At 46.0% G+C, this 23,164-nt stretch overlaps 1 protein-coding gene across 1 annotated transcript in view; it reads left to right on the forward strand.

Annotated features, from left to right (window-relative positions):
- The first annotated feature begins 7,212 nt into the window (after positions 1-7,212).
- Positions 7,213-23,164, forward strand: part of IGFBPL1 (insulin like growth factor binding protein like 1) — a 76,129-nt gene continuing 60,177 nt past the window's right edge. Inside the window, exon 1 of the mRNA XM_063914227.1 lies at positions 7,213-7,753. Within this exon, the coding sequence (XP_063770297.1) occupies positions 7,312-7,753 (442 nt within the window). The 5' untranslated portion in view covers positions 7,213-7,311. The remainder of the gene's footprint in view (positions 7,754-23,164) is intronic.

Below are 23,164 nucleotides of genomic sequence, written 5' to 3' on the forward strand. Positions count from 1 at the left end.
TGGGGCATGTTAATCCTACCGAGCTTGCCTCCGGTGCTGCGGCCCTAAAGTCATCCCAGTTTTGCCTGGACAGTGCGTCCGCTATCACATTCTTTTGCCCTGGCACGTGTTTGGCTTTGAATGTAATGCTGTGGTGGAGGCATGCCGCCACTTACCTCCTAAGCAGCCTGACAACTGGCGGCGAGGATGCTCGCTGATTGTTTACTGCCTGCACCACCCCTATGTTGTCGCACCAGAATTGGATCTGCCTATTGGTAAGCTTTTTGCCCGATATGTCAACTGCCGCGACTATTGGGAACAATTCTAACGCTGCCATGTTCTTGGTGAGCCCCGCGACCTCCCACTCTGGGGGCCACTGTTGGGCGCACCATTCACCCTGCATGTATGCACCAAAACCTGTCGCTCCTGCCGCATCTGTAAATAACTGAAACGCGCGGTTTGACAATACTGCCTTGGGCCAGATTTGCACACCATTAAAGTGTCAGAGGAACTCCTCCCACACCCGCAGGTCCTCCCTAAGCTCCCTGGAGATACGTATGAAGTGATGCTTTTTTGCAATGTCTGCGGTGGCTTGCTCCAGCCGCCTCCTGAAGATTCTACCCATGGAAATCACCGTACATGCAAAATTTAGGCTCCCTAACAATGACTGCAACTGCCCCAGCGTGACCTTCTTGGCCTTCGCGCAGTTGCTCACCTCCCTGACCATTCTTACTACCTTTTCTGTGGGAGCCTGCACTCCTGCCTAACCGTGTCGATCTCGATGTCTAAGTAAGATATAACTTCCTTAGGACCCTCCGTCTTCTTCGGTGCGATGGGTACACTGAAATCCTCCAGCATGCCCTGTAGCTCGCGCAAGAGGTGGCTGCACTGTTCCGATTCTGGCTGACCCGCCACCAGGAAATCGTCAAGATAATGTGCTATGGTCCTTGATCCTGCGCTTTTTTGCAAACACCATTGCAGGAATGAACTAAATGCTTCGAAGAAGGTGCACGAAATGGTGCAACCCATTGGCAAGCATTTGTCTATAAATAGAAAGCCGTCAAAGCTTAACCCCATCAGCCTGAAGCTATTCAGGTGCAGTGGGAGCAATCTGAATGCTGACTCCATTTCTAGCTTTGCCATGAAGCTCTCCTTTCCCTTGCGCTCTCACCATATTGAACGCCCGGTCAAATGACTGGTACTGAACTGAGCATTGCTCTTTATCCAGAGCGTCATTGACTGACGCTCCCACGGGAGAGGACAGGGGCTGAATGAGCCTGAACTTCCCCGGTGCCTTTTTGGGACCAGCCCCAGTAGAGAAATTACCAAATTCTGGTATTGGGGGGCCCCACCATCCTGCCTAACGCTAGCTCCTTTGCGATTTTCTTGCGCACTCTCCCTGGTTGTTCCTTGGATTTCAAGTTTCTTATGCTATTGGTGGGCGGGACCTCCCTTATTATCTGTATTCTGAAACCCTCCCTGCAGCAAATAGGCTTCCTGATGCTTGGGATACCTGGCTGGTCCCCCGCTGTGGAGGGAACTAGACGCTACCCGTCTAGTTTCCCTTCGTGGAGAGGACCTTTGCTGTGTGGTGCGCGATGATGTCATCGCGCACGGCACAGCATTGTGGGACAGACACAGACGATAGAGGTCATAATTAACCTCTAGTGTCTATCTGTCCCATAGATCCGAGGAGAGGAGCGGCGTCGGCGGAGGTCTGCAGCGGTCGGGAATCAGGAGCGGGGATAGTAAGTATTATTTTTTCGTGTGTGTAAGCGGCGCTACTCCTACGGGGGCACAACTCTATAGGGGGCGTAACTGACCACGCCCCCTGTATGAAGCCACGCCCCTATTTTCCGCCCAGGGCGCCAAAAGGGCTAGAACCGGCCCTGCTAGCCACCCCAGGGATCCTGCTTAGGTTCACTGGGCTAAGCGCTTTTGTCAGCCCCTGCTGCTGTGGGTAGCTTTTTCAGGTGATTGGCCCTTTTCCTATTGCAGTCCTTTGCGGAATGGTTTGCATTGCAAAAGGAACATGCGTGCTTGACACTGCGCGTGGGTGCAATGTGACTCGTTAAATGCCCAGCATTTAAGGTCATGTTTCTGCATGCTAGGCCTCCCTGCCACGGCTGTGTGCGTCGGTGCGGCCTTCTCCACTAAACCGCTAGCTCTTGCCTTGAGCCAAGCATCCAAATCCCTAACTCCGAAGTCAATAGGCTACTGCCGTCCGCCTTCGTTCTGAACCGCTCATCGTATTTCAGACAAACTAATCCCCCGAGTTCCTTGTACATGGAGTATATAAAATCCGTATACTTTAACATGCTCATGGCTACTTCAGGATACGCCTCTATGTAACAGCTGGAGTAAGCGAACATTCCGCTCAGCCAGTTCTCGATTGTCTTGTAGCTATCCGACTGTGTACCCCCTTTAGGTTTTGCCCTTTCCTTATCCCACATCTCTTTCTCTGTCAGTGAATACAGTATCTACAAAAGCCCCTTTCTCGATCTCTTTTCTGGTTTGCTTTGGCAAGTGGCCTGCCACTGAACCAAACTCGCAACCCACCGAGATCCCTCTCTGCAGAAATTTTCCTACCGTGTTCTACTGTACCTGCCCCATTTTCTCCCTAACCGTGTCTGTACCAGGGGTACAACCTTTCTTTTTCTTACAATTAGCTGTAGCCATCTTTAGCTGCTCCCTCAACACTCTACACGATTCGTCTTCACCTGAGTCTGCTGAGCTATCTCCCTGCTCCATACCCTGCCTTGTGGCCTTGCTATTGCCAACCACCCCCGTAAACTTAACCATCAATGTTAATATCAACATTGTTCTCACCATTCCTGCGCGAAGGGTTCTCTCCAGCTACGCTGCGACTGGTTGCTGCTGCTGACAGTGGCTCCTCCGCGCTGGCACTGCGCAGGACGCTGCCTTTGGTGTGTCCCTGGTAGCCACTTGGACCATGTCAACCGCTGGGGCATCGCTGGCCGAAGCGTAGCCCATGACGCTCTGCCCTCGCTGAGGATCGGCGCCTCCTGGCCACTGCGTGCACTCATGCTGACTCCCCAGTGGTGTGAAGTTACGTGCGTCGTGGTTCGCCGTGCTGCTCCCATGCGGCACTCTGGATGGCGTAATAAACTCTGCCGCGTTGTGACAAAAATCCCTGTGCGTTGCACTGGTGCACTGCCTCACCGGGGTGCCGCGCCGGCTGCTGTGGTGCGAGGATCGATGATCTCCTCCTGGAAGCTGATAACGCTGTTCTTGCCTTTCCTCCTGCCTGCTGCAGCTGCACCCTCGGCAGCCCTGCCGCTGCGTGAAGTAGCCCGATGTCGGTGATGAGTGCCGGCCGGATCTTCTAGAGGGTGATGGCCAACGCGCTCTTGAATGATGGATGTGCCGATGTCGGGTGCTTGGGGGCAGAGCCGGCCCTAACCAATATGATGCCCTAGGCAAGATTTTGGCTGGTGCCCCCTAGCACCACCGCTAGTTCTGCAGGAAATGCCTGGCATGAGTCAGCTGGCAGCTCTGCTAACGTCGGGTGCCTTTTGTTTATGAAAATGCATCATATTATTTGCATTACTATGTGGCTAGGATGCACAAGCAGCTTCTGCTGATTAAAATGATATGTTGCATGCCTATATTCTGTGTGCGACTGTGGCTGTATCTGCATACGAAATGGTACATTACAGTGATTTCCAGGAATACACTGCAACGAAGCATTTCGTATGCAGATACAACCACAGTCACACACAGAATATAGGCATGCCGCATATCATTTTAATCAGCAGAAGCTGCTGGTGCCCCCAAGCATACCGAATGCCCTAGGCATTTGCCTAGTTTGCCTATGCCTAAGGCCGGCTCTGCTTGGGGGTGGCGAGTAGTAATACGGGGATCACCGACTATAGGATGACTCCCTGTTCACATGCCCCCTGTAATGTCTCTCCCTGCTGTCGCGATGCACGGAGTTCTGCCGCCCCCTGCTCAGCTGCACAAATCCTGGAAGCTGCGACAATTCCCTAAACAGCTGGGTAGAAGCCTGGTGCACCTAAGATTCCTGGTCGTACAGGCAGGGCAGGCTGCAGGGGATGGGGCTGGTTCATGCAGATGGAAGGCATTATTTAGCTTAGTAATGAGCAGGGCACTAAGGACCTTTAAATGACGCATATATCTATTTTCATCATTGTGTTGCAATCAGGTTAGCGGTAGAAGTGACACAGAAATATTGTACAGTATTTAACTGTAATCTGAGGGGTATATTTACTAAACAGTGGTTTTTCAAAAGTCCCCAATTGTTGAAGGTCATGCCTGCAAAATTTAAAACGACAATACTATTAAATGTAAAACCAGCAGAATGTAAACAAGCAAGATGAAAAGCTTGTACTTCATCTTCATTATTCTACATTCATAAACTACCTCCAATGACATACAATAAGACTTTATGGTCAGGCGATTGCACCTACAAAACACATTTTACCCACATTTGTAGTATCCTGTATCCCTAACAGACAAAGCATGGAGTGTATCTACCTTCTCTAATTTAGTGTTATCATTTAGTACCTACTTTCTGCATAATATAGGATCTGAGTCTTAGGTGTATATTTACTAAAGTGCGGGTTTTTAGAAGTGGGGATGTTGCCCATAGATAAATGATACTGTACGTAGAATCTGAGTAGTTTTATGAGCAACATCACTTCTATAAACCCGTCACTTTAGTAAATATACCCCTTCTACTCCTTTGTAGAATCTTCTTAAAATACAAAGAAATATCAAATTGTAGTACAGTGTGTGTTATAAGGAACATGTATAACAGCCATAAGGAAGTTTGCAAAATATAAATGTATAATTTATGGCTGTGTGAAAGTATATTGTGTCCATTCATTATTAATGCAGCATTGGTGATCTGGAATAGGTCTCATCTGTTTTTCTTTGATTTGATACATTGGTCGGCTTTTCTGCATACCTTATGCGCAGCTCATACAAGCTACCCTCAGGCACATAGTTGCTTTTCTGAGACACATAACGTTGCACATGATTAGAAAAGTCTATTTCTTAGTATTACTCTTTCTTGTCTCCTGCACCAATTTCATGTAACCTTTGTCAAAAATTACATATTTGTCAGCTGAATACAGAAAATCAGAAACATATAACAGCGGGTATATAATTCTCTGATACAGTACAACCCAAGGCACCGCTTCTTTGAAGATCTATATGGTGAGGGAGGTGTAGTTTTGCCACAAGGTTTTATAGTCACATGTGGCAAAGCACTCACATCAAAAGGCAGAGAGTGTCCAGAGGACCCCCCCACCATACCTCACAAACGTGTTTGTAAAGCAGCATCATAGTGTATGTTTTATAATACATATGGCTTATATTCTATGAAATAAGGTATCTATAATGAATAAAATAATTTATAATAATTAAAACGGATACCAAGCAACAGTAATTATGCTGCGTACCATCAGAAGAAAAACACTTTGTTAGTGACCACCAGTATCAGAGATACCTTGATGCGGCCTGGTGGCTTGACCATATCTTTGCAAATGCATGCAACTAAGATCTCTGAATTTTCTATTATCATGTAGTGTTCAAGCCTTATTGCTGATAACTCTTTGTGTGCTGGGGGAAAACTTTTCACTTTTTCTTGTTTAGAATAACACCTCCCATTAATTCACCTGAGAAGTATTACTAAATTGATTAAGCAGCTACCATTTTTTTATTGTTGTTCTGAGAGACATAGATGGGACAAGCATTTGGAGGGCATGCTTGTTCTTCTAGTGCCATTTAGAGCATCTGAGGGTGACTCCAGGTGAGTTGTCTCTCAATTTAGGTATATCTTTGTATGTGCTATTATCATGTAGCATAACAATAAGCAATTATAAGACCCATAGTGGGTTCTATTATCATGTTGTGTTAGGGACCACCAGTATCCGAGAATCCTTGACGCAGCCTGACCATACATCCTCATTACTGATCATGTACATGAACAGGATTTAAATAGTACTGTTCAATTATTATACATACAAACATTCTTTACAGGTCACAGACAAAAAGAAAAAGGTTATTGTGTTACGGGGTTCCCCAATCAACACACTATTCTGTTTATATGTTGATATTTTTACAGTACAGTCTTATCAACGGTCAAATGAGGGAGGATAAAATGTACTCTCCGATTTTAAAGAGATACACCGTTGTTCCAAGTCCAGCGCTGCTTGTGGGATTATAGTATATATATACCAATACAAAAAATGGACTAAATGTTTCAGAATCCATGATAGAATGGACTTCTTTTATCTATTTAGATTTATTTCATATTAAATAAAACATTTAATCAGGAGCTATATTAGCATATTTTGGAAATTAAGCAGACATATTTGTATGCAGACATATTTGTATATTAGACACATATTCAGTAATACAATAAATAATAGGCAAAAACAAACTATTGCTATTGCTTGCCTTTTACAATTGACCACTGAAAAAAGTTTCTATCCAGAAAACATCTGCAAACACAGATTTCCTAAATATTAATCTTTTCATATAGAGGTTATTTGTGTGTGTGTGTGTGTGTGTGTGTGTGTGTGTGTGTGTGTGTGTGTGTGTGTGTATATATATATACTTTTTTTTAAAGAAAATTACTTTAGAGCAATGATTTATATTGTTTATATTTAGTAGTGATGAGCGGGTTCGGTTTTACTCGGTTTTACTCGGTTTTACTCGGTTCTCAAAACGGCATCTTATTGGCTCACGGATGTCACGTGTTTTGGATAGCCAATAAGATGCCGTTTTGAGAACCGAGTAAAACCGAGTAAAACCGAGTAAAACCGAACCTCGCTCATCACTAATATTTAGACAGTGTTGAAATGCTTGAAAACTGCTCCCAAAGCCGGACTGTGTTGTGTGTCTACATCCTTTGTGCTCTTTCCATTGTCTTCTCTCTTGTGCTATTGAATGAAACCAGTAAGCTTGGAAAGATTTGTTCTCACGATACGCTAGTAGGGAAAGTGGTATTATAGCCACTTAGTTACAGGGCAAGGGAGATAGTCGAGCTAAATCAGAGGTCTTCCATGCACATCAATGTATCTAAGCTTTAATAGGTATTTCCTTCTCTTGAATTTAATAGCATGGTACATGTGAACATCAGCTGAATTAATGAAGCAAAGAGCTGTCCCTTTTCCAAACTTCTCTGGCACATTAGTGTGGGGGGTGTGGCTTCTCAGCTGCAGCTGCCATGGCTTTACTGACAGATACCATTAGCACTCCCAGTTTGTTTGGGATAAGAGGCTCAATCAGTCACTAGTGGATAGTAACTGAGCACAAAGTCAGAAGTAAGCCGCCGGAGACATGCAGTTCTTGTTCCTGTTACCTTTGCTTCTGTGCTCACACCTGATACCTGGTGTGGGTGCCAGCACTTCAGCATGTGGCCCTTGTAACGTGGATGAGTGTAGCTTTATCACCTGTGCAGCACCTGAGCTGCTCACCAAAGATGAATGTGACTGTTGTGAGCGCTGCCTCAGCATTGAAGGAGAGGAGTGTGGTGGTCCAGATGAGAGCAGAGCTCGCTGTGCACCTGGTATGGTCTGTGTAAGCCGGTCCAGTTTTGGAAGTGCAGCTTCTTCTTTTTCTGATGGCACAGGATTCTGCTTGTGTGAAGAGGAAGGTGCTGTATGTGGCTCAGATGGAAAGACCCATACCAGTGTGTGTGCTCTTCGTCTGCACAGCTGGAAGACTCAGAGCCAAGGCAAGGGTTCCATCCACAAGGTACATGATGGAGAGTGTAAATTTGGTAAGTGTTTTAGAAAAGATCTGATACATTCCTACTACTACTAGCATAATGTAGTTCTGCCATTGCAAATTGTCTTTCACGTGAATTTAAACTGAACATTTTATGCAGTGTAACTTTGCTGTAATGACAATTCCCCTAGTTGATTCTCATGCTGTAAGTTACAGTGTACATTCAGTCTTGAGGGAAAAAAACTTTGTTTGATTGCTGTCACTATCTATGAGCTATACATTCCATGCTTCAGCAGTGCAGGTAACATTTTAATAAATGAAGCTATGAGTAGTTAATGAACTTATCATCTTTTATAGCCATTAAAAAAAGACAGATGAACATATTTGTGTGTTGGTGTAAATTACTATTGATAAATGTAATTGCTGAAATTTTCCACATTGTATCTCTATTGGAGAATTCTGGAGATCAGGTCTAAAAACCAGAACACCATTGGGTTCTCAGTACAAATTACCAAATGTATCAGTGATTTGTTAGCCTTAGAAAATATCATGCTGAAAAAACGATTAATATGATAAATACGACATCATTTATTTGATTATTTAGTAATTACAGTCTAATGTTCAGTCATGTTATGGCATTGCTGCATCCACCTCTTTTCATGGTCATGTTTGGGGTAGTGACACTGTTCTTTTGTTTTCTTTGTTTGGTGCTTAGTTTTATCATGTCCTCAGAAATAATTTGGTATCTTCTGCACCATACTATTGAATGGAACGGTCTACAGAACTAAAGACCACATGAATAACCTGTCTTCATATGTTTTACTAAATACATAAACATTCATGTTATTACTGAACTCTGTATACCTTTAGCATGAGTTTACTGTACAGTGGGTGCATCGCTATTGAATGTACTGTACTGTAAGTGAAAGACAGTTTAATTCCAATCATACAAGAATGAAATATGGAATATATACTCATACAGATATGTGCATAATACAAAACAAGACATATGACCAAAACAAATTCCAAGTGGTTATACATATAAAACCTGTTTTAAATGTTTGATAAATGTTTTGTATCAAGATGAACATACACAGACTAGATTGGACAACTGGAATATGTCCAATGTATTGGTATCCGGACTCTAGGTCGACACGAACTGGTCAACACCTGAAATAGGTCGACATGGACAAAAGGTCAACATGAACAATGTCGAAATGGAAACAGGTCAACATGATTTTTTCAATTTTTGAAAAACCTTTTCATACTTTACGATCCACGTGGACTATAATTGGGGTGGAGCGAGGCACCTTACCCGAAGCATGGCGAGCGAAGCGAGCCATGCGAGGAGACTCGGTGCACTAATTGGGGTTCCCGGTCACTGTATGGAGAAAACGACACCAAAAAAACATAAAAAACCTTATGTTGACATTTTTCCATGTCGACCTTTTGTCCATGTCGACCTATTTCAGGTGTTGACCTAAGGTGTGTCGACCTTATTGGTGTTGTCCTTGAGTCCCAGACCCCAATGTATTATATATAAAGACATTGGCCAATCACACACTAGTCCCATGAGATCCAGCTGTCTAAACTGATCACTAAATGCTGGATCTCTTTGGTATTGCCAACAACTACCGTTTGAGTACCCAAAGTGCTGACTTACCGCACGTCAGCTTGCCACCTCAGGAGTCTGCCAGCTGAAATGTGTCCCCCTGCACCAATTTGCATCCAAACAGAGCAACAATTGAATTGCTCCATCAGTCTCCATCTAGTGGCAGTTGTAGGTAAAAACAACTGAATTGAGACTTTGCCCTCTCCGGAGTGCACACAGACCCGGGGGTCTATTTATCAATAATCGCATACTCCGTGTAATCTGGGCTCACTACTAAATGTATGACAGAATACCGACAGAGCCCATTCCTGTGATGTACTCAAAGTGGTAGTGGACTCATGCGCATGGGTGGTATACTGACCACACATGCACAGCAGCCGTTGCTGGGGAGAGTTCTAGTGGAACTCTCTGCTGGCTAATTTTGCAATCTGTCACCCATAGGCTACAAAAGGCTAATGCCATCTTCAGATGGCGTTAGCTGTGGGAGCCAAACTCTGAAATTCTTAGCATTCCTGATTTTCGTAAAAATGACAGCATCACATCCCCCATAGAAACCTATTGGGGTTGCAGCTGCTTTTGGGAATGCAGCGGTCCCTACGTCACACATTTGGATGATACTAAATATTTGTGAATATCCCCCAAAAACAAGTGTGTTAGGGGAATTTGACACATATTTAATGATAAATGGGCCCCTGATCACTTTGCAATAGATCATTCTGACTTTGTAGCATTAAGTAGTCTGCACAAGGTAAGATTTTAATTGGTTACTACTTTGCACAAAAACAATTTGCACACTGTGTGATACCATACCAAACAAAATACTATTGATTCGTTTTGATCCTTTAGGATGAAACATTTTAATGTGTGCAGCTAATCACCTGTAATGTTTAGTAATACTCTATATCAGCATCTGTACAATGTATCCATGCACATATGAGGCCAAGTTGCCTACAGATCCCATCAAATCACTTTTAAGATTATTTTGTTGAGTTTTATAGGTAACAGACAAATGCATCACAGTTGTGTCAGAATTTCTATCATCGCTTTTATGTCATATCTAGGAGATTTTTCCACATATTAAGCATAGTGTCACTCAACATTGCAATAGGCATTAGTTCTCAATTCTGTTGAGAACAAAGCCATGCAATGAAAAGAAACGCATAAAAAGCGCAATACCTGGTGGCACTTGTACGTAGAAGCTGTCTGTAGCAACAGTGACAATACAATAAACCTTCAATTCAACTCCACGAATGCCTTTTCAGATAGATCCGTTATCGGTCACTGACGTGCATCAGAGGTGTCGGTTAAAGAATACCATTGTTATTATTTTGCAAGCTCCAATTTTACTGCCCCAAAAGTTTTTTTTAATGATGAATTTTTATATTTACTAATAAAAATGCAAAAAAGACCACAAAGACTTTTATTAATGTGATGGGACATAGTGTCAGCAGTAAGAGACAAAGACGTGCTTATGTATGCTAATTTAATGAGTGCACTAATTTTGTAAGCATCCTTTGGGAGATGTGGTCAGAACACAGTGAACATGAGGTTATGTAACAAGCCATCTGTTATCTTATTAGTGCCTGTAGAACCAATGACCTTCTCACCTGGTACTCTCATCTACAGTCATTTATGTTTATATACACAACTCTGCATCAACAGAGAATAGGTTTATACTGTTTTTTTGCATTTATTCTTTCATCATGAACCTGAGCATTTAATTTATAGAGTGTTTTATGAGTTTGTCTTTGTGTGCTTCTGATTTATTCACATCAATAAATGTACCAAGAGTTGGGAAAAAATATTCATGTAGCTCAGAAATGTTTTTAGAATAATTAAAGTAATACTGTAGGTCAGCTTCTGTTGTAAATATATATTTATGTCTGTGTATAGGGGCCTTAGGGGCTAATTCAGGCGGGATTGAAAATCGCGATCCAACTGGAAATTTTGCGATAGCCCCGCGGGGACATGTACAGGGTCTGTCCAGCGCATGCACCCGCATTTACTGTGGGGGACCTGCAGTAATTACGAACGCCTCTGCGTGGTTGACAGGCAGATGCATTCGCGGGCCGGCAACGCTCCATTTCCAAGACTGATTCGGAGCATTACAGGGGCCGCGTCAGGGAAATGGAGATGTGGCGGCGCAAACAGGGGGGAATGGCGGTGTTATCGGGGTGCCTGTTTGATGTCTCATGCAGCCGCTCGTATGTCGCAGCCAGGCTGGAGGCTTCCATAATTCTGCGATCACTCTGAAATTGCGATCGTACCGCAATTTCAGAGTGATTGCAGTGGGTGGTCGGCGGACAGCATGCTGGGTGGCCTTGCCCTATGATGGGCGGCCCCCAGCATGCAAGTGAAAGGATTGCAAATAAAAAGCAGAATTTGTAATCCTTTCTGAATAAGGTCCTAATTCAGCTTCAGTTGCAATTTAGCAAAATCAAATGGCATGCAAGTGCCACCAGGTACAATCGCAGAACAGCAACTGAAGCTCCATGAGGTCCTATGTGCAAGGCAAGTATATCCCTTTCTCTGGACACTGCCCAAAATTAGACTTTCTCTAGCATCCATAAGGGATATTGGGAATAGAATTAGTACAATGGGGTATAGACGGGTCCAAAGGAGCCAGTGCACTTTAAATTTCTTCAACTGGGTGTGCTGGCTCCTCCCCTCTATGCCCCCTCCCACAGGCAGTTTAGAAAGAAGTGCCCTCAGGAGAGGATGCACACTCTCCAGCTCCAGAGTTTTTTTTTCTTCAATTTCATTTAATACTTTGTTTGTTTCGGTATGCTGTTTGGGCAACAGTACACCTGCGCCGTGGGAATTAGGGGGGGAGACGGTCACCGGACTCATGAGGTGCAGAGCTGCTTCTCCGCTGCAGGACCACTGTCCTGAGGGGCTGTTTATTCAGCAGGGCACTGCGCCTTAGCAGTCGCAGCTTGCCGCACACCCCTAACAGAGCCTGAAGGTGATTGTCATGGTGAGAACAAACCGAGGGCCCCGCTAGGGGGCTCCTCGGTTCATTGTGTGGCAGAAGCGTGGGTGAGGCATACGGGTCCCTCCTAGGGGGGATCCGCGGGTGACCCTGCGTGAGAGTGGAGGGAGGTATGTTGTACCAAGCATTTATGTGAGGCTACACAGCCCGTGGAGACATTGCCAGTATAAAAATCTTATAGTAGCTTCGGTGCCATAGCGCGGGGCGGAGCTACATCAGAGCGGGCTCAGCAGCATTTTGTCGCCTTCATCTGCATAAGCGAGCAGCAGCAGCCTCATACAGCTCCTCAAAATGGTCACAGGATCACTGGTACTGGGTGTGGAGGGGGAGAGCCGCAATTAGTGCACAGTTTACAAATTATCTGTACAGCAGTATCACTCTTTTATTGTACTACAGAAAACGCTGAGAGTCTCACTGCGGCTGTACAGCATTGGGTGCGCTGGGGTCCTCTCTTCTGTGTCTCCTCTTACATGCAATAGGGCAGGCTTGTATTGTATTCAGTCTGTGTTGTGTGTGTATATTGTCTGTCTTTCATTATGGTGAAACAGAAGTCATGTAATTTATGTAATGCCAGATTCTCCCCTAGTTCATCGGGCTCCATATCCTGTGAGCAGTGTAGTCAGTCATCACAAAATGCTGACGACAACATGGGGAGAATGGGGGCTATAAAAACCATGATGTCGGATATGTCATCTCAGCTTACTGCCAATAAAACACAAGAACTGCAACAAGCAGTGGCTAACCTAACTGCCAGGGCTGATGCTTCCCATCCCCCGCTGTCTACTACAGGTGAACAAAAATGTGCTTTACCTGCAATCCTATCAGATTCTGATGATGATGTACAGGTGGATGGGGATCCCATTGGTGGGGATTCCACCTCTACGCAGGGTATAGAACCCCTCATATTGGCTATATGGGATGTGTTAAAGCTCCCCCTGGAGGATGCTACTAATCAGCAGTCATTTTTCCTCCCACAAGACAAACTGACAGTCACCTTTCCTGATTCCAAGGAATTGGATGATTTATTCAAATTAGCCTGAAAAAATCCATATAAAAAATATCAGGCGTCCAAAAGATTTTTAAATACCTTCCCATTTGCCCCCGAAGGTAGGAAATTCTGGGAACAATCTCCAGCAGTAGACGTCTCTGTCTCTCGCCTTTCTAAAGGACCCAGGGATAGGAAAATAGAGACCACGCTAAAATCTATCTACACTGCTGCAGGTGTAGCTCAGAGACCGGTCTTTGCTGGTTGCTGGATGGCACATGCCATTCATACATGGGCTACTCAGATTCAAGAGGGCTTTTCGGGTGATATGACCTTGGTTACTACTGTAACTTTCCTGAAACACATTCAGGACATGGTGAGAGTCCTCTGTGACTCCTTTAAAGAGATTGGCAATATAAATGCCAGAACCACTGCTATGGCTGTGTCTGCACGCAGAGCCATATGGTTGCGTCAATGGATTGCAGAAGCTGATTCCAAACGTAATGTGGAATCTCTTCCCTTCACAGGTGAATGACTCTTCAGAGGTGAATTGGACGCATAGATCACCAAAGCTACTGCTGGGAAATCCACGTTTATCTCTTCAGGGGCTCCGCCTGCTAGGCGTACCTACCCGGGACCGTTTACTCGGTCCTTTCGGTCCTCCAGATTTCAATCTAGGGCCTGGGGTGCCTCCAATGCAACTAGAGGCTCTAGAGATAAGCCTAAGAAACCAGCCGTTGCCGGCTCTCAGGAACAGAGCACCAGTTCAGCTTTCACCAAGACTTCGACATGACGGTGCCTACCCACCCCGAGGGGATCTTGTGGTGGAAGCTTGGTTACGTCACTACAGCCACATCTGGGATGGTTCCTACCAAGAAGCCTGGGTAAGGGACCTTATCTCTCAGGGTTACAAGCTGGAGTTCTACGGTGCTCCTCCCCAACGATTTTTCAAATCAGGCTTGCCAGTTTTGGAAAATATGCATGTTACGCTTCTACTGGCCATCGACAAGTTGGTCCAGTCCCAGGTCATTGTTCCAGTACCCCTGCTACAGCAAGGACAAGGTTACTACTCCAGTCTGTTTGTAGTGCCAAAACCAGATGGGTCTGTGGTACCTATTTTGAATCTGAAGTCCTTGAATCCTTATCTGAAGGTTTTAAAATTCTAGATGGAATCTTTGAGAGCGGTGATCGCGGGCCTGGAACAACAAGAATTTCTCGTGTCCCTGGATATCAGGGACACCTACCTACATATCCCAATTTGGCCTATTTGCGGCTCGCCATACTGAAGATAACTACCAGTTTCAAGCATTGCCCTTTGGCCTGTCTACAGCTCCGAGAGTGTTCACGAAGGTGATGGCGGAAATGATGTTCCAGCTCAGAGTTCAGGGAGTCAACATTGGGGGTCATTCTGACCCGATCGCTCGCTGCAGTTTCTCACAGTGCAGCGATCGGGTCGGAACTGCGCATGCGCAGGCTCCGCAGTGCGCCGGCGCATACCATCCATTGTTGCCTAGCGATTGCCTCTGAGGCAGAGGCGGTTGCTGGGTAGGAGGGGGCTGGACGGCGGCGTTAAGCCTCCATTTAGGGAGCATGGTTTTGCCAACGCAGGCGTGGGTGGACCGTTGGGGGGCGGGCCGTGGCTGGGCTGCATGACGTCACACGCAGCCGCTGCAGGCCGGGGAGCAACGAGTAGCTCCCGGCCAGCACGATAAAGCTGCGCTGGTCGGGAGTTACTCTTTAAGTGCAAAGGCATCGCAGCTGCGCGATGCCTTTGCACTTCTGCGGGGAGGGGCCGGCACTGACATGCGGGGTGGACTAGCCCTGTGCTGGGCGTCCCCCCGCATGTCAGTGTGAATGATCATAGCTGTGCTATATTTAGCACAGCTACGATCAATTTGGAATTACCTTGACGATCTCCTGATAAAAGCGAGTTCCAGGGAGCTACTACTGCTCCATATAGATCGCACTATCCAACTTCTGTCTCACCACGGGTGGATCCTCAATCTACAGAAGTCTCAACTGGAACCGTCTCAAAGGCTCCTGTTTCTGGGTATGATACTGGATACTGTAGCTCAGAGAGTTTTCCTCCCAGAGGACAAGGTGAGAACACTTCAAGAGATCGTTCGCATGGATCTCCGACCTGCTCGAGTTTCCATTCATCTTTGCATAAAATTGTTGGGAAAAATGGTAGCCTCGTACGAGGCGATACAGTTCAGTAGGTTCCATGCCAGACTCTTCCAATTGGACATCCTGAACAAGTGATCTGGTTCACATCTTCAGATGCACCGGATGATTCAGCTGTCACCCCAGGTCAGGATTTCCCTCCTGTGGTGGTTACAGTCTTCCAACCTGCTGGAAGGTCGACGTTTTTGGATTCAGGATTGGATCCTCCTCACGACGGATGCAAGCCTGAGAGGATGGGGAGCTGTCACCCAGGGGGTGCAGTTCCAGGGCAGGTGGTCTGCCCAAGAGGCCCTACTTCCGATCAACATTCTGGTACTTCGGGCTATCTACAATGCTTTGATTCAGGCCTCCCCTCTACTCAGGGATCAGGCGATCCAGGTTCAGTCTGACAACGCCACGGCAGTGGCATACATCAATTGACAGGGAGGGACAAAAAGCAAGGCCTGCATGCGAGAAGTGTTGAAAATACTTCTCTGGGCGGAAAGAAATGCAAGAGCGCTGTCCGCAATTTTCATTCCAGGAGTGGACAACTGGGAAGCGGACTTCCTGAGTCGCCACGACCTCCACCCGGGGGAGTGGGGATTACATCCTCAGGTGTTTCAACAGATTGTCGACAAGTGGGGATACCCGCAGATCGACATGATGGCGTCTCGCCTCAACAAGAAGCTTCGCTGCTACTGTTCGTGAACCAGGGACCCTCAGGTGAGTGCAGTGTATTCACTGATGTCACCTTGGCCTTACCGGCTGGTCTACCTATTCCCTCTGATTCCGTTGATCCCAAGGGTGCTCCAATGGATCAGACATCACAGAGTCCAAGCAATCCTGATTGCATCGGATTGGCCCCGCAGGGCGTGGTACGCAACTCTTCTGGACATGTCCATAGAATAACCTTGGCCTCTGCCGCTACGAAAGGATTTTCTCCAGCAAGGACCATTCGTCTAGCCGGACTTACGGCGGCTTCGGTTGACGGCATGTAAGTTGAGCGGAATATCCTAGCCCACAAAGGACTTTCCAAAAAGGTCATTGCCACTATGGTGCAAGCCAGATAACCTGTGACGTCAATACTCTATCATCATATCTGGAGGAGATATGTCTCTTGGTGCGAGGAACGCACGTATTCGCCTGCGGAGTTTCACTTGGGACGTTTCCTACATTTCCTGAAGGCTGGTGTGGATAAGGGCTTACGTCTGGGTTCCGTTAAGGTCCAGATATCAGCTCTCTCAATTTTCTTTCAGAAGAAATTGGCTGTGTTGCCAGAAGTTCAGACCTTCTTGCAAGGAGTACTCCACATACAACCTCCCTTTGTGCTACCTACAGCACCCTGGGCTTTGAATGTAGAGTTTAAATTTCTACAGTCCTCCTGGTTTGAGCCTCTGATGATGGTAGAAGACAAGTACCTCACATGGAAGACAGTGATGTTATTGGCCCAGGCTTCTGCTAGACGTGCCTCAGAATTGGGGGCCTTATCATGTAAAAGTCCATACTTGGTCTTTTACGAGGACAGAGCGGAGTTCCGGACTAGACAGCTGTTCCTGCCGAAGGTTGTCTCCACATTCCACCTGAATCAACCTATTGTGTTGCTGTTGTTCTGTTGCCAGCCGTTGCTGGCCAGGTTATGTTATGGTGTGCTGGTGTGAAAATCTCACCACACTTCTTGTTGTCATGTTTCCTTCTCTCAAGTATGTCCTTTCTCCTTCGGGCACTGTTTTACCTATAACTGCCTGTGGGAGGGGGAAGAGAGGGGAGGAGCCAGCACACCCAGTTGAAGAAATTTAAAGTGCACTGGCTCCTTTGGACCCGTCTATACCCCATTGTACTAATTCTGTCCCCAATATTCCTTATGGGCTACGAGAAAAGGATTTACCAGTAGGTATTTAAAATCCTATTTTAAGGCCTTTTCACCCTTTTTTTTTTTTGTGAAAAGGCATTGGCGAAAAATGCCTCAAAATCAGCTAAACCGGCCCGCTTTTTTGCCGGCGTAGGTGAGAAATCATGTGGATTCGCTGATCCACATGTTTTTCGCTCCTACTGAATTTTTCGCCTAGGTGAGAAAATGTCCCTGCCACTGAATAGAGTAAATGCCCATAGGCGAAAAAAAATAAAATGACCTAATTGAATACCCCATATAGTATGATTATGTAATAGATACAATACAAAAGCTTTTGGAATGGCTAAAAATTGTAATCCAATGACCTTGTATAATTCTGTCAGTAACTATGGAGCTACACCGCTAATGAGCATGTGCCCGGACTGATATACGGACAAATAATCTGTGCCTTCAACAAAATTTGGCTATTGGGCTCAGTCCGGCCATGGTATGTTCCGGTCCTGCTCTGTTACTTTTACAATTTTATCAATAAAGTTTGCCATGTATAATAGTGGGCTCCATATCCATCGTCCACCGCGATGATATTTTTTTGGGAAATATGGCCATCACAACCCTAGAACAACCCCCCCCCCCCCCCCCCACAGCAGTTTTGCTGCACAGATTAGCGCTTCTCCCCTTCATTTCCTAACGTGGGACTTCAGATTATTTATGTGGGGATATCCCTTCTCTTTTTACCAAATGTGGGTTTCTTTCCCATCTGTTTTATTAATGCTGGCCTCTCACAGGGGCCCTTTGCCTTATAAAGGCTCTTGTCTTGATCTCCCCAAATGTCGAGACCTGGAAATTTCTGCTGTTCTATGTCCCGGCACCTATACGGTGGCTGCCTTCCCCAGACACAGGGAAACCCAAGTCTTTATAGTCGTTATGAGGACCTTATCTTTTGCACAGGCCAATTTTGTGCTGCACCGCTGACTCCGTCAACACCAGTGATTCTGTTAGACAGCGCTGATGAGGCCTACACCTCTCCCTATCACTACTGTACTCTCTTGGTGACTGACAACTGGAATCATTGGGATTTGGGGCTAAACCTGGCAACGTCGCCAGCTCTACTGTTCAGCTTTAAATAAAGCACTTTTGTATAGTCCTTATATTCAAAACTTTTATGGTTTGACCGATCTGGCATAGCAGAAACTCATCTAAAAACTGGGTGTGGATCATAGGGTCGACAGTCATTAGGTCGACCACTATTGGTCGACAGTGACTAGGTTGACACCTGAAATAGGTCGACATGGAAAAGGTTAACATGGAAATAAATCTACATGAGTTTTTTATATTTTTTTGGTGTCATTTTCTTCGTAAAGTGATTGGTACTTTGTGCTTGTTAAATTGTACACATTATGGCCCTCATTCCGAGTTGCTCGCTCGCAAGCTGCTTTTAGCAGCTTTGCACACGCTAAGCCGCCGCCTACTGGGAGTGAGTCTTAGCTTATCAAAATTGCGAACGAAAGATTTGCAATATTGCGAAAAGACTTCTCTGTGCAGTTTCTGAGTAGCTCGAGACTTACTCTTCCAGTGCTATCAGTTCAGTGCTTGTCGTTCCTAGTTTGACATCACAAACACACCCAGCGTTCGCCCGGACACTCCTCCGTTTCTCCAGCCACTCCCGCGTTTTTCCCAGAAACTGTAGCGTTTTTTCACACACTCCCATAAAACGGCCAGTTTCCGCCCAGAAATACCCACTTCCTGTCAATCACATTACGATCACCAGAAAGAAGAAAAAATCTCGTAATGCCGTGAGTAAAATTCCTAACTGCATAGCAAGTAAATTTGCTATGCAGTTAGGAATTTTACTCACGGCATTACAAGGTTTTTTCTTCTTTCTGGTGATCGTAATGTGATTGACAGGAAGTGGGTGTTTCTGGGCGGAAACTGGCCGTTTTATGGGAGTGTGTGAAAAAACGCTACAGTTTTTACTTGGCGCAGTCGCACTGCAGACATTGCGCATTAGCGACTAATCGCTCCGTTGCGAGAAAAAAATAACGAGCGAACAACTCGGAATGACCCCCTATGTGTCCTTCACATTGGCCAGATCTAATGGTATTTTGAAAAGTGCAGGTTGAAGTTTTCAAGTGATTACAGGTGTTCACCGAATAATAATAATATACATTCAGAATGTAGGCATAGACAAAATTTAGACATTGAATAGGATGATATTCACAATGTCAACAATGACAGAATGTCAACATAACATAATGGCCCTGATTCAGAGATGGGCGCTACTGCTCTAAGTGCTAGTTTCAGCTCTCCCATTATTCGCTAGCATGTGTTGGAATGTGCAAGCCCTGACGTTCCCATTTTCTGCGCCTCTGTATGCTGCACAGCCGGTGGTTCCAGACGGTCCACCATCTGCAAATCAAAACATCTAGCATGGCAGGCACAGTGAAGATGGCCTCTGTGGCTGCGGTACTGCATCTGAGAATGCAGCTGCTTGCAGTGACACTCCCATAACATACCCAGGAAACAGATTTTTTTCAGGCCACCTCCCAGACTCCTCCCAGGAACCCCCATCGCTTTTGCCTCTCCGGTTCTAGTCTCCCATGCGCAATGGCACAATTATGCGTACACTCAAGGTAACGCATGTGCCATAGGGATTTTCAGGATATTTCATGTAGCAAATAAATGCTCAACTGTGCATTACATACGGTTTTCCATGCACCTCTGCATCAGGCCCAATCTGTCAACAGATGATTTTTAGGGAAGTTAGGGACAGGCTGCACTTATGGTTAGGGTTGGGCTCAGTGTCGTAACTAGAAATTTTTCTCCCCCAAGCCAAAACATTCTCTGGCGCCCCCCCCCCCATAATTGCCTCTAGTAAAGTGCTGAATTGGCATGGCCATGCTGAAATGGGTGTGGCTTTTAATAAAGGGGCGTGACATTGCAGGAAAGGACTACCTTATACCCCAGTTTTGCAACCTGCACGCCCAGACGTTGGCCACCACAGGAAAAATAATAATCCTGATTCATGCCCTTTACATTATTTGTATTTTTTCCTCCTTATAGTAATGCCCAGTATACATTATGCCACATACTGCAATGGCCCTTAGACATTATGCCACACACAATAATGCCCATTACAAAATATGCCACACACTGTAATGCCCCTGACACATTATGCCACACACCGTAATGCCTGTGACACATTATGCCACGCATCGCAATGCCCGTTATACCTTATGCTACACACTGCAATGCCCATGAGACATTATACCACAATGCCCGTGATATAGTATACCACACACCGTAATACCTGTGACACATTATGACACACACCGCAATGTCCATGATACATTATGCAACACACCGCAATGTCCGTGATACATTATGACCCACACCGCAATGCCCATTACACATTAAGCCCTACAGTAAGGCTTCTAATTACTCTTAAAATGACCTGCTCGTTGCCAGGGGTTTCATGCTCTTGGTTCCATGCACGTGGCCAGGGGTTTTCATGCTCAGGGTGTCATGATCGTTGACATGGGTATCATGTGCTGGGTGTCAAGCTCGTTGCCAGGGGGTAATATTCGTTGCCAGGGGTTTCATGCACTGGGTGTCATGCTCGTTGCTAGGGGGTAATGCTTGTTGCCAGGGATTTCATGAGCTGGGTGTTGTGCTTGTTACCAGGGGGCAATGCTTGTTACTAGGACTGTGCTCCCAGTGCCACATATGCCCCCCCCCCCCCCCAGTGTCAGATATTCCCCCACAGTGCCAGATAAAAATATACCCCCATAGTGCCAGAAACACATATGCCCCCAGTGCCAAATATGCTCCCCCAGTGACAGATACACATATGCCCCCAGTGCCCCATATGTACCCCCAGTGTCAGCAATACATATGCCACAAGTGCCAAATATGCCCCCCAGTGCCAGGTACACACCCACCCCCTGCTGCTGTGCGGGAAGGAGGGTACAGTCTGTGAGTCCGGGAAGGAGCTGGAGGGCACAGCGCGCGCCTCTCCTGTGTCTTAGGCAGCATGTCTGTCAAATGAAGTGCTGGCTCGTGAGCTAATCAGAGCTTGCGGACCGGCAGCTGCGGCTCCTGATTGGCTGCTGGTCTGCGAGTTCTGATTGGCTCACGAGCCGGCACTTCATTTGACAGACACGACGCCACTGTAGACCCAGGAGGACATAGGAGAGGCACGTGCTGTGCCCTCCAGCTCCTTCCCGAACTCACAGCAGCAATCAGTGGCGGCGCCCCCGCAGCCCTGCGCCTCTAAGCCTCCACAGTGGCTGCAGGGGTGGGAGTTACGCCACTGGTTGGGCTGGAGTTAGGCATAGGCTACGGTTTGGGTTGGGGTAAGGTTAATTCACCAGTGGAAAACTGCATGATTGATATGTCGACTATCAACATTCACAATGGTGCTCCTGAGTTTACTGAAGCCAGTATAGGAGATATATTCCCCAATCCCTGGACTTCATAATGATATTTGCATTTCAGAGGTTTTCTCTGCAAAGAATAATGGCCCTCATTCCGAGTTGTTCGCTCGGTAAAAATCTTCGCATCGCAGCGATTTTCCGCTTAATGCGCATGCGCAATGTTCGCACTGCGACTGCGCCAAGTAAATTTGCTATGCACTTAGTAATTTTACTCACGGCTTTTTCATCGTTCTGGCGATCGTAATGTGATTGACAGGAAATGGGTGTTACTGGGCGGAAACAGGCCGTTTTATGGGCGTGTGGGAAAAAACGCTACCGTTTCCGGAAAAAAGCAGGAGTGGCCGGAGAAACGGAGGAGTGTCTGGGCGAACGCTGGGTGTGTTTGTGACGTCAAACCAGGAACGACAAGCAGTGAAATGATCGCAGATGCCGAGTAAGTCTGGAGCTACTCAGAAACTGCTACGAGGTGTGTAATCGCAATATTGCGAATACATCGTTCGCAATTTTAAGATGCTAAGATTCACTCCCAGTAGGCGGCGGCTTAGCATGAGCAAATCTGCTAAAATCCGCTTGCGAGCGAACAACTCGGAATTACCCCCAATGTCTTAAGGGTCACATCAGTTGAAAGAGGAGGCCCACTCACAGCATTCATTTTCCCCCTCATGTACATCTTTATTGTATTTGCAAACCTGTAAGGTTAGATGCAGATTGATTTTCCCGCAGCAATTCCAAGGGCTGGGAAGTGGGCATGTACCCTGAAATGCACTAATTAAATTTTATAATTTTAGCAAAAACAATCATATCCCATTCATTTAAAAATGTGATATACATGTAGAAACTTCATTAAATGGACACATTGATATGAATGAGCCCATTGAAATGAATGGACAAAGAAGCTTGAGGCTCCTTAGCATTATTAATTGTTGTGTTTCCCCAACATCAATAGATATTCAATTACTCTCCTGCAATCTTGGGCGTCATTGCATCCGGCCCCATGTTGGAAAACATTTGTGCTTGGCTGACGGTGAAAGGGAGTCCTGAGAACTATCTGGTTGCATCACATAGTGTATGGCAGCTCTATTTTGCAGGTGTGTCCATTTATGTCAGGAAGTTTTTTACCTCATTGGACTACAACAGATCAAGAATGATTATATTTACCTATATAAGAAGCGAGCCATTTTGTGTGTGTGTGTGTGTGTGTGTGTGTGTGTGTGTGTGTGTGTGTGTGTGTGTGTCAAAGCCTAGGTCCACCAAATTTAGCATGATGGTGTAGTTGGACCAGGATTAAATTTTTGCCCAGGTTTGAACTTTGTCAGGACCATGGAGGTCTACATGGTGGCCACCAACTAGGCCACGTACTCTCGAATCAAAATTTTTGTTTTAGTAACTTTGTTCAGGATGTCTCCCAGTGCCGAAAACTGCACTGAAC

This window comes from Pseudophryne corroboree, chromosome 1 (genome assembly GCF_028390025.1).
Source record: "Pseudophryne corroboree isolate aPseCor3 chromosome 1, aPseCor3.hap2, whole genome shotgun sequence".
Classification (NCBI taxonomy): domain Eukaryota; kingdom Metazoa; phylum Chordata; class Amphibia; order Anura; family Myobatrachidae; genus Pseudophryne; species Pseudophryne corroboree.